The 12334-nt window shown below is 38.5% G+C and overlaps 2 protein-coding genes across 12 annotated transcripts in view; one reads left to right on the plus strand and one right to left on the minus strand.

The window, feature by feature from the left end:
* The window catches only part of Esyt3 (extended synaptotagmin 3), a 45184-nt gene extending 36834 nt beyond the window's left edge, over positions 1-8350 (plus strand). For 3 of the 4 annotated variants that reach the window (XM_033759584.1, XM_033759585.1, XM_010625569.2), the window contains 6 exons: positions 56-543; positions 1353-1451; positions 1961-2092; positions 3301-3406; positions 4049-4098; positions 4539-8350. In XM_033759584.1, the coding sequence (XP_033615475.1) occupies positions 56-543; positions 1353-1451; positions 1961-2092; positions 3301-3406; positions 4049-4098; positions 4539-4575 (912 nt within the window). In that variant the 3' untranslated portion in view covers positions 4576-8350. Of the gene's footprint in view, positions 1-55; positions 544-1352; positions 1452-1960; positions 2093-3300; positions 3407-4048; positions 4099-4538 lie in introns of those variants that run through there. The other variant, XM_033759586.1, reaches the window with a different exon arrangement.
* A 1072-nt stretch (positions 8351-9422) lies between these two features.
* The window catches only part of Cep70 (centrosomal protein 70), a 46475-nt gene continuing 43563 nt past the window's right edge, over positions 9423-12334 (minus strand). For all 8 annotated transcript variants that reach the window (XM_033759554.1, XM_010625573.3, XM_010625575.3 and 5 more), the window contains one exon: positions 9423-10048. In XM_033759554.1, coding sequence (XP_033615445.1) covers positions 9987-10048 — 62 coding nt within the window. In that variant the 3' untranslated portion in view covers positions 9423-9986. The remainder of the gene's footprint in view (positions 10049-12334) is intronic.

Below are 12334 nucleotides of genomic sequence, written 5' to 3' on the forward strand. Positions count from 1 at the left end.
GGGGTTGTAGAAGTGGTGGGCCCAGTCCATAAACTACCCTGTTGTTTGCTTCTAGTTTCTGCAAGTGGAGGAACGAGAGCTGGGGAGCCCATACACAGGACCTGAAGCTCTAAAGAAAGGTCCTCTGTTCATAAAGAAGGTGGTTACCAACCATGGTCCCAACGCCCCACCCCAGGGAGAAGGCCCTGCAGACTTGCTGTGTCCTCCAGACCCTGCTGCTTATGCCATGGATGCCTCCAAGAGTACCCTAACCACTACCAGTGCTTCCAGCAACCCTGTACCCCGAGAGACAAGCCTAGAGCCCAAAGGCAAAGACAGTGCCAATGGGTTCTGTGAGCCCATGGGAAAGAAGAGGAGCTCAACCACCATCTTCCTGACTGTCCCAGGCCCCCATTCTCCAGGACCCATCAAGTCACCCAGACCCATGAAACGCCCTGCTTCCCAATTTGCATGGCCGCCCAAGGGCCTGGGTCCCAGCATGACCTCACTTAACTCCCTGGCCTCTTCATGCTTTGACCTGACAGATATCACCTTCAACACTGAGTATGCACCTCTCTGCTTAATCTTTTCTGTTGTCACCTGCATGAAAACTATTTCTTGGATGTAGAAGTAGAGATGAACTTAAATACCTGTTCAAGTTCTGCTTTTCCATAGAATACTGTATATTCACGAGAGGCAGCAATGTGTGGCAGAACACAGGACAAGGGAGAAAGCTAATCTGGTTATGGCTCATGCTAAATACTGACTATAAAGTAGATGTTGGGCTTCAGTTAATGTCCCTTCTAGCAGACACATTTCCTGAGTTCTAAAGTACTGAAGTATAATGTGAAAAGCTTAAGATACAGAATTATGTAACAAAGGGCTGCTATTTATTGTTTTGTTTTTTGAGACAGTGCCTCACTATGTAGTTGAGTCTGACTTGGAACTCACTATGTAGCCCAGGCTGGTCTTGAACTCAAGCGATCTTTCTGCCTCAGCCTCCCGAGTGCTGGGATTACAAGTGTGCGCCACCATACCCGGCGTATTTATTGTTTACTATGGACAGAAGATTTTATCTGATTTAATTCAGTCTTCACCATAACTCTAAAAGAGACCTTAGTATCATAAAAGTCAAATTAACACAAAGCCCTACAAGGAACTGTGATACAAAGGTTGATCCACTCCAGTGTTGTGTTCTTCCTACTGCAGAGTAGGGTAACTATATCTGATACTGGATGGAACCAACTTCCACCGGAAAGGAACCTAGAATTGTGACCCCCATATGGCTCCGTTCCTGAAGTAGGACATACTTTGGTCTTGAGGAGAGTTAACACCTGCTATGACAAGAGACGTGACAAGCTCTTTCTTCACAGAGTTGGCAATTGCAGGCAGCGGGGCCTTGGCGAGATCCAGCTCACGGTGCGCTATGTGTGTCTGTGGCGATGCCTCAGAGTGCTGGTCAATGGCTGCAGGTAAAGGGATTCTGGGACAGGAAGGTTCTTTAGAAGCATCAGGGGACCATAAATCAAGGTTGGGGCATGTGGAGCAATGGCAAGGGCATGTGGTAGACTCAAAGTAGTAACACATTGGGAAGAAATGAAACTTGAAGGCTGCATGCTGTGAGAGGCAACAGGCACACTTGGGTGCTTATTCACTCATGGTGTTGATGGGCTCCAGAGCCAAAGGCTGTGTTCAGACACAATCACAGGTTGGCTGACAGCCAATAGATTTTCCCAAGGAGAAATTCCTAACTTAGATGGAAAGTACTTATTCTACTTCAAACCACAAAACTGCATATTTTCAAAGTTATGCACCTGATATTTTGTCCTCTAAATTCTGGAGACTTTCAGAGTTTGGTCATGTAGATCACAAAAGATGTTTATTCTGAAGCCCATCTAAAGGCAAATGGTTTAGCTTTCTCCCAAATGACTATTTTCAGTGTTTGAAATCCAGGGGCCTTTTTTTCCCCCCTACAAATCAGAAACTTGACACCGTGTACCAGCAGTGGAGCTGACCCCTATGTTCGTGTCTACTTGTTGCCAGAAAGGAGGTGGGCAAGTCGTAAGAAGACCTCAGTGAAGCGCAAGACCCTGGAACCCCTGTTTGATGAGACGTAAGTGGGCTGTGCGTCTCCCTCAAGGGTCTGCGCCTGGTAAACTGCCAGATGCTGGAGGAGGCCAGGGCTGTACAGGATTAACACAGTCTGACTTCAGGAAGCCTCTATATACTTTTTGGTGGGAGAAAAGGAATGCCAGGCCAGTTTATCAGAAAGGCTACCCACGTTTAACTGCCCACTGAGACTAAAGTGTTCCTGATTATGGAATGTTCTATACTCATTCTCTTTAAATATTTTGGCGGTAATAGGATTTGAATTTAATTAAAATTTTTCTGGGGGATGTTTTAATGGAACCTAAGGATCTAAAATTTCTTCCAAGGCTCGAAGCTTTGGCCCTCCTGCAACATAATGGAGATGGCAGGTGAAACAAATCCTTTCTCCTTCACAGAGGCTTGCTTACCCATGTCCTTAGGAAGAAAACTGCTTGGCAGATTCCAATCACAGTAAAATAAAACAGTCTTGATAATCCTCAAGGTGCTGAAGCCAGGACTTCACCATTACGTCCTTCTACTTCAGAATCCTAAGAAAATCTATTTTAGCCAGTTTAGGAAGATGGTACCCTTCCTAATTTTGGTTTTTACTCTGGTCAATACTTATTTTTAACGGGTTGTAAATGATTCCTTTTGACCATATCTAAGAACTAACATGTTTGAGTTTGTCAATATCAAGAAAGGCTATGGAGAAGAAAATTTATCATTACTGAATGCTGGCACCATCATACAGTGTAGAGCCATATGAGAGACTGTGCCCCAGACAGCTCTGACACATAAAGGTGTCAAAATGCTATGTAGGGGCAGACGGTACAGGTTTAACATTGCACTTTTAAGACAATCTATTTCTTCTTTCAAATTTAGAACAGCATCATAAGCTGGGGATTATCTAGAAGACAGACTTGGCCATCCCCACCTTAAACCTATATATAAAGGTTCCAGGGGTCCCTCAAGAATACCTGATAAAGATTCCTCTGCCTTACTCCACAGGAGGCAGCTATTTTTGGAGAGGCACTTCTCAGAAAGGCCTCTTTACACTTCTAGGGCAGCAATTAGCCATACTCTATGCACTGAGGTACTCAATCGATTAATTATGAGTCAGTACTATTCCAGATGCTCCTGTTTTAGTGGGGAACTAGATGAAACACTTCAAATTTTCCACCAAAATGACTGAAATATGTAAATCTCATTTCCTGAATTTTTTGCTTCTTAAAGATTTGAATTTTTTGTTCCCATGGAAGAAGTGAAGAAGAGGTCACTAGATGTTGCAGTCAAAAATAGTAGGCCACTTGGCTCACACAGAAGGAAGGAGTTAGGAAAAGTAAGTATACAAGACTATTGGTGTCCTGGTGGTGGAACACATCCTTGCAGAAATTCTGACAAAATCATTAGTAGAACTGTCTTCATAAACCTCACTGGGATTTTTCATATTCTTTAAAGAATACAGACATAAATCAATATGACAACCTATTTTAATTCAAGAATCCAAATTCAGCATTCCACAAGTTTTTGAACACCTGCCAGGGTATTAACTCCCAGGAATATGCTCAGGAGAGACCCACCCAACAAATATTTGTGCAGTACTTTGTAGCTGTTATATTTTAATATTCACCTTATACTCACCTCTTTAAAGCACCCACTTCTAGGAGGTAGACAGTATTGTCCCTGTTTTTACAGATAAGGCAAGTTTTCTTTTTATAACATTTAAAAACTCAAAAAGAAAAAAACAAAATAAAACAAAACCTCAACTAGAACTCTGAAGATCACCTTGCCTTTTTTCAGGACAATGCCTGCACTGTCCCTGTAGAGAGGCTCCAATGTGGAGCCAAAAGAAAAAAACCCTGCTTAAAATCTCTTAAAATCTGAAACCTAAGGGGATACTTACTTTACGATCAACTCAGTTTATCCCAATGTGCTTCTGTTTAATGCAGTGTTTTATATGGGAATTATTTGTGATCCTTAGGTACTGATTGATTTATCAAAAGAAGATTTGATTAAAGGCTTTTCACAATGGTAAGAGTGCTTCCTTATTTTATCACTGTTAACCTGCTATTTAGATATCCCACATTTTCTCTCCAAAGTTATTCCCTTTCAGTAATATTTAAGAAAGGAGACAGATTAATACCTTATGGCAGTGATGGCAAATCTTTTAGCGATAAATGCCCAAAGTGCAACCCAAAACCCACTTATTTGTTGCAAAGTACCAACACTGAAATAACCCGAATACTGAGATTTTAGTTTAGAAAAAACAATTCATACAATACGCATGTCACATAGTTTGCCCACTGCCACCTGCAGATCTCATCCATGTGACTTCTGTAAATTCTAGCCTTAACTTTGCCTGGCCAACTCAAGAGATGGGTCTGCAGGCTCCAGAGGCCCAGACATCTTATCCTGTTATAGCTACAACACACTGACCTTCTAACACAAGTGTAAACCCCACTGTCTTACAGGTATGAGCTGACTCCAGATGGACAGCCCAGAAGCTGATGAGTACTATTATCACCAATATGTTATAATGTGTACATATGTATATTGTTATTTAAATAAGTCACCTGAATATATATAAATATATTGTATAAATAACTATGACTAGTATTAGAGGCAGAGTTATATAAAGAACTACTTCATCTTGGTTAATTTGTTCAAGTGGGGTATTTATATCTAATAAGTCATCAGAACTTCAGTAGTGGTTTTTTACTTTTGGTAGATAATTATACACATTTGATTTAGGACTTGCTTGAACGTATACACCAGAAAGTGTCCCACACTTGATATAAGGGTCAAGAGAGTCCTGTTCCTGGAGTAGCTAACAGTTATTCCTTGGCAACTACTAATGAAGGGAGGGCACTTATGTGGAAATACTGACCCAGCCCCAAACTGCCAACAGCTAGTACGGCCAGAGCTGTTGGGGCTGCCACCTGTGACGTTTCTATGGTTAGAGATTCACTTCTGCATCTGATTTGGAGCTAAGATCCCCTTTCCTAATGGCAACCATGTTATACTTAAATACTCTGGAAATAACTCCACATGCTGGGGCCCCTACCATAGGACAGTGCAAGCCAAGTTCCAAACCCAGGTGTGATCTGAACTTACAGCAGAGCTTTGGAAACTGCAGAAGAGTATCATTAAAAGCTTGAGGATTCTATTCCACTTTGCCAGGAGATAGCTGCTTCACCTAAGGTTACTTAAGGTTAAAAGACAAATAAGTAGCTGGGGATTTAGCTCAGTGGTTCTGCCCGCCTGCCTTGCAAGCGCTAGGACCTGAATTCGATCCCCAGTACCAGAAAAAGAAAAAAAAAAAGCCAAATAAGTAAAGTGAATATGAAAAGTGCCTCTTATGCATTTCAAACTTGAAAGACCAAATGGTCTTGTTGCCCCCTCTCTGTTCTTATTAACTACTTCTAAAGGTCACATCATCTCCTCTTACCTTATGACAACACTCCAGTCGTAAGTTGTTTGTCCCCACCATTGCCAACATTTTAAACATTTTTATCATGTTACTCTCGCTTATAAATTTTCTGTAAAAATCAAAGCACACTCCTTAATCTGCTTAAGACAATCTGGTCTCAGGTTTCTTCTGCTTTGTTCATCACCTTCACTAAGCCAGACCACAACGAAATGGCCTATTCCCACCTTCTCTGGAGCATTTTCCATTTTAACAATTCTGTCTTTATATAACAGCAAATTGTAAAAAATGTTTACTACGTATCAACTAAGGTTACATGCTGTGTTATGTATGTCTGGTACTGAACATTTCAGTTTATACGTCAAGTTGAACTCTATACTACCTGAATTGTTTTCAGCCTTGCCACCCAAGCCTGTGCTAAGTATATGCAAGATGCATAATAAAATGTTTCTGCTCAGACTTCTATTCTCAACAATAAATTCTCGTAATAAACTATGGCAGATTATGCTTATCCCATATACTTCATGCCAACATTGTAATTGCTCTCTAAATAGAAAAGTGCCTTGAAGGGGCCACGCCCATCTTACAAGCACAAGGTCCTGAGTTCAATTCCCTGGTACCAAAGAAAACAACCAAAACAAGTGCCTTGAAAATGGTAGAGTATCAAAGAAGTATCAGGGAATTTATCATATATTCCATCCTAAACACTAGCAATCCTAAAATAACGATTGATCAAGGTGGCAGACAAACAAAACTCTCTAGGGGAGCTCTCCCCAAACAAAGTAACAGGTAGTTCCTAATTCTTCTGCAAGCTATTCTGGTTTTCTTCTTTTGGTCAGAAATCAGATGAGGAGTTAAAGTGTTGAAGAGAAAGACAATTTTAGTACACACCAGACAGGAGGCAAAGTTTTGTCTCAACAGAAAACACCTTGCCTGACAATGAGGTCAAGAACAGGTTGGCAGCAAGAGGTGGAAACAATCAGCTAAACTGCCCTAGAGGAGCACAGAGTCTGAAGTCACTTACCATCAACCTGAAACACAAACCCCTGAAAACTAGAAAACATTTAGAACCTGGAATCCTCTGAAAACCTGAGTTAACTATAACACTGGCCCTTGGGGTTGCTACTTGCATCCTGGGCACACAGACCACTGTAGCAGACAGCTGCCAGGAATGGGAACTTGTAAAAAATAAACTATTAAGGCAGAAATGGCACAAGAGATACAAAAATACCTGTAAAATACATTGGCAAGCATGTCTTGATCATTCAAAAAATATAGACAAGCATATTAACTACTGTAACAAATACCTGAAATAATCACCTCATAACTAAAAGTTCATTTGTCTCACAGTTTTGGAGGTTTCAGTCAGTGATGACCTATGTATGGCAAGGGATATTAGGAAAATATGTCAACTATGAATTTCTACGTATTTAGAAAATTAGGCTCAAAATTAAAAATTCTGAAATTTTATATTTTATCTCCTAGAAACTAACAAATCAAGCATGAAAAACTGGTATAAATACAGATTTAAATAACACTAACACAATGTATATTGAGAATCGACTTAAGACTATATGGAACATGTATAAAAATTCATCTAAAGCCACAAAGTCTCAACAAATTTTAAAGACTCAATACCAAAAAGACTATACAATGTTCTCTAACCACAAGGCAATACAATTAGAAAAACAAAAACTGCGCTGGGCAATGTCTTAAGTTACTTTCCTCTTTGCTTAGAATACTGGAAACACAAAGCTAGAGGAGGAAAGGCTTATTTAGTCTGTAGAAGTTTCAGTCCATCATCAGCTGGCTCCCAGGTGAGGTGGCATGGCAGAAGAAAAACAGTCCACGGCCAGGTAGGCAGAAGGCACCAAGTCTATTTTTCTCTTTATATTCTACCCAGGGCACAAGCCTACCCAGGGTATAACCCACACCCAGATCTATGCTAAACCAATCAGTGGACTGATTTAGTTATCACACATTCTTAGTCCACATTCACACACCCTAGATCCAGCCACCTCCAAAAAGTTCCACCTATGAGGACATGAAGCTTTCTGGAGATATCGAGATACAAGCCATAACAAGCACATGCTCTACCATTAAACTATATATGCCTAACAAGTGCAAAGTTCTAGGTTCAATCTCTGGCACCAAAATAAATTTTAAAATGTTAAGTTGCAAAAACAATCCAAGAAACTACATCTTTTTAGACTTCAAATTGTAATTCTAGAGGGGGACATGGTTGTGCATGCCTGTAACCCCAGCACTCAGGAGGCTCAGGCAGGGGGACAGAGTTCCAGGCCAGGCTGTCCTTCATAGTGATACCCTGTCTCAAACTACTGCCCCACCCTACTCCCAACATACTTCTAAACTTCTATTTCTAGCCAGGATGGAGTAACAGACACCGAATTTACCCCTCTGCTTGTAACAAATAATGTACAAATAAAATAAAAAGTAAATTAAAAAACCCAAACCAGACAAAATACATAAAATAGTCTTAGACATCTATGTTTATATGAGTATTTGTAGATTGCAATTATATAGTAGACAAAATTGGAAGCCCGAATTTCCATCAACAGGTGAAGGAATAAGTTATGATATATCCATACAACAGGACACTACACAGTAATAAAAAATGAACTAATGCAACTTGTAAAACTCTCGAAATAATTATTCTGAAAAAATGCCCAGCCAAAACAAAACAAATATATTAAATCCTATGAAGTACAAAATAAACTACTGTGATGGAAAGCAGATTAAAATGTTGCCTAAGGATGGGTGAAAATAGGAAGGATTAGCAAAGGCATTAAGAAAACTTTTGGAATAACGGGCATTTAAAGTGTTGGTGGTGATTATTTCATTATATGTCTGAACTTACTAGATTCTGTATGAAGTGTGTACAGCTTATATGCCCATTATACCTCAATAAAATTGTTAAATCAATTATGTGTTTTCATTTAAATACTGCTAATAATTGTAGTACTTTTATTTATAATTTTTTTAAAAATTGATAACAGCAGATCTGATAGGGATGGCTTAAAGCTGTTGCTATTAGTGTCGCTGTACTTCTCAGTGGTCCTTCAAGAACCTCCAGGGCCAGGGATTTAGCTCAGTGGTTTCGCTGCCTGCCTCACAAGCACAAGGGCCTGAGTTTGGTCCCTAGTGCCAAAAAAGAAGAACCTCTAAAACAATCACAGGCCTCTAGAGAAGTGTTTGAAAACTTCTATATTAAACTAAGAGTTAACTATAACTCAAACTAGCTAACACAATTTAGATGAAAATAATATTCTGAGTGTATTTCTAATATTCAAACTCATAGCAGTTTCCTGGGATAATTTAATCAATTTAGAGTATATTATCAAATATTCAAATAGTATACATTTTCTACTCAATCTTTGAAACATGTTCTTTACAAATTGTGGGCTAGTGTTTAGAAATGTAAATATAGGTTAACAAAACAATTTTAAATTTAGAAGGAATCCAAAATTTATCTCCTATCTTCCTAAGCCTAAGGTCACACCACCAAGGATGTGGATGCTGATCTTCTGACATTTATTCAATGTACCATGCCTCCTGGAAATGCTCTACAATATTCTATGTGCCACCTGGCAAGAATGACTGAGAAATCTTTCTGGGCCTGTTACTTATAAAAAGGAAGATAGGGGTAGCTTGAAGTAGTTTGTACTCATGGACGTGATGCAGAACCCTGGTCCCTTAAGAAAATCAGACTGAATATTGAGAATACAGAATAAATGAAAATCAGAATAGAACTTTTAATGTAAAATGCACAAAGGGTAAAACTAGTTGCCCAAAGCTCAGCCTAGGAAGAATATGACTCGTTATTTGTAAATAATATAAATAAGCCACTAAGGACACTTATATTTGGAAATTGTTTTACAAAAATTTTATTTGAGACCATATCCCCTTTTAAAAAGCACACTGCATCAACACTTCAAAAAAGGCATTAAAAAAAGGGATTCTATCTACTCATCTATTTTATCCCATGATTCACTTCTTATCCTAACACAAACATAAAACTTTTTTTTTCCTTTCTCCTTCTGAAAAGATAGCTGCCATGAGGGATATCTTCATAGAATATGCCAATTAATCCTTGCCAGGAAAGCAGCTTACTACTGACGGGACTTGGCATTCCTTTTGTCCTGACCTGAAGGTGAATAAACTTAAATACAATTTTTCTATTATTTAGACTCAATGCCTGGGTCTTTTCTCACAAACTCTACCCTAAATTTTAAGCACTCAAGAATTGCTTAAGAAATGATTAAGAGATCTAAATTAATTCACTATTTTAATAACTAAGCAGCTATTTTTTAATAAAAGAATCTCAAAGTTAATAAAAAATTATAAGGAGAATCACCCAGTACTAAGAGGATGATTCCAAAAGCAAATATATTTTATACTTTTTGTTTCAAGATCAATCCTACATAATATTTAGAATGGTAAAAATGCACTTTACACACTAAAATGATTTGTTTCAGTATGAAAGTACTTTTAATTTCTTTACTGCAGGTACAATGGCATCCAAGTCTTCAATTTCTGTAATGGAAAAACAAGAATAATAAAGAAGAGAAACTTTTGTTAGTGATAAGCTCAGAGGAAATGAGAACCTCTATGGAGAGGTAAATGTCAAACATAAAGGTACAAGAGCTTCTCCCTAGTAGTGCAGATAGATTACTAATACAGACACAGATGCTTCATAAGGCATCTGTTTATAAAAGCTACCCACCCCATCTACAAGTCCTCTTCTACTCTGGCATTAACCTTACTAGCAATGTGCTTTTATCAACGGATCCAACTAGCCAAGGTTACATTTGTGCTTCTTCAGATCTGTGTAACTACAGGGGTGAAATCCCTGGTAGAGGCATCTCTTTCCTGGGTCTCTACCTGAGGACTTAGGAATTTCTTCTCAGAACACTGTGCTCCTTATTGGATGTCTTAGGAAGGAAGATTCCTCACCAGTAGAACACTTACAGGTCTACCTATATGAAAAGGATCTATCTAGTAAGAGATGCAAGGTACCTCAGAGAACCAACCTCAAGTGCAATATATTATTGCATTTAGCCTGGTCCAGCTGATTAGACAGACTAATTCAGGTTGACAGGTTCTTTTGAATTTTTCTTTCTAAAGATGTCTTATTACAATAAGTGTAAGTTAGAATTTACTCACTGAATCTCCTGACTACCAAAGAAGCAAATTCCTTTCTCTCATTATCTAGATTAAGTATTATCCCTACTACTGGCTTGATGTGGAGGCATCTGCCTGTACGCCTAACACTCAGGAGGCTGAAATGGGAAGATCACTGTGAGTTGGAGTTAGAGGCCAGCTTGAACTATATAATGAGACCCTGCTTAAAAAAAAAAAAAAAAAATGAAAAACCCAGGGGGGGTCTCCAGATATGCACTATTTTTTTTTTCTATACTCTGCTAGACCACTGTTCAAAAACTCATTTCTTTTACATAAAATACACTCCATGGAAAAAGAGCACCGTAAAAAAAAAAAAAAAAAAATGTAAAACCCAGTGGTGGTCTCCAGATATGCACTATTTTTTTTTTCTATACTCTGCTAGACCACTGTTCAAAAACTCATTTCTTTTACATAAAATACACTCCATGGATCTCAACACTCTCCATTGTTTAGCTAGATTTTCACTTTCCTTCATTTGGCCTAAATATAGGATCCATACTGTGCCACTATCCATCAGTTCTTTGTTTCTAACTCAAGTCAGAATACTTGTCTAGACCCACTTAATACAACAGAGAATTTGGCTCACTGTGATAAGGTACAAGATCAAGTTATTCCCCAGCTTCCCACCCCTACCTCATTCTGAAACCAAACCCATCTTCTCACCAAATGAGAAACTTGCCTTGTAAGTGAACCTCACAGAGAACACTGGTGGATAGGGGAAGTTTCTCAAGCAATCATACTACTTTATAAGAAAAAAAATATTTTCAAAAAAATATATTGAAGGGCTCAGGATTTAGCTCAGTGGGTGTCGCCACCTGCCTCACAAGCTCAAGGTCTTGAGTTCAATCCCCAGTAGCAAAAAAAAAAAAAAAAAATCTATTAAAGACAGTCTCCTGGTATTCAGTATACCACTCTGTACTAAATGACACTTGATGACATTCTGCCAAACAGATCTAATTTTCCCAAAGTTAAACATAATATTTAAGTCCAGAATTTCATCTCTGACCAGAATGCAGAATTCATCTGCAAAGAAACTTGGCTTTTTTTTTTGGTACCAGGGATTGAACTTAGGTCCTTGTGCTCACGAAGCAGATGCCGGAACCGAGCTAAATCCCTGGCCCTGAAACTTGGCTTTCTGAAGCAAATAATCTTACGCAAATCAGATTAACTATCATAATATTTAAGGTAAGCTTCTTTCTACAAAAGGATCTAAAATAAGAGCTTCACCTAGTATTAATGTACAAGATAGTATTTATTAGTGACTAGTACTGTTACCTTAGTGGCCATTCTAAAACAAATAGAATCATTGTATGAAACCAAGCTCTTCAAGATATTAGTAAACACACTTATACAAATTTCATACCTTAAATTTCAAGTTACACTTTGACTTGCTAGGACCTTTCCTAGTATGTTAGCATGCCTAAAGGACAATTCACTGTCTCCCTTGCTTTCAGTCTAAAAAAAAAAACCTCTCATTAAAACCTGTTATGTTCTCTAGACTACATATTCCAATCAAATATTTCCTTCATTTATAAATCTTCTTACCAAGTTTGAATTTAATTATTCCCTTATCTTCCTACTACCAAGCTTCATTTCTTTTAAAATCAGGTCATTCATTAAAAGAAAAAAATATTTTCA

This window comes from Fukomys damarensis, unplaced genomic scaffold (genome assembly GCF_012274545.1).
Source record: "Fukomys damarensis isolate Sample0158 unplaced genomic scaffold, DMR_v1.0_HiC HiC_scaffold_37, whole genome shotgun sequence".
Lineage (NCBI taxonomy): Eukaryota > Metazoa > Chordata > Mammalia > Rodentia > Bathyergidae > Fukomys > Fukomys damarensis.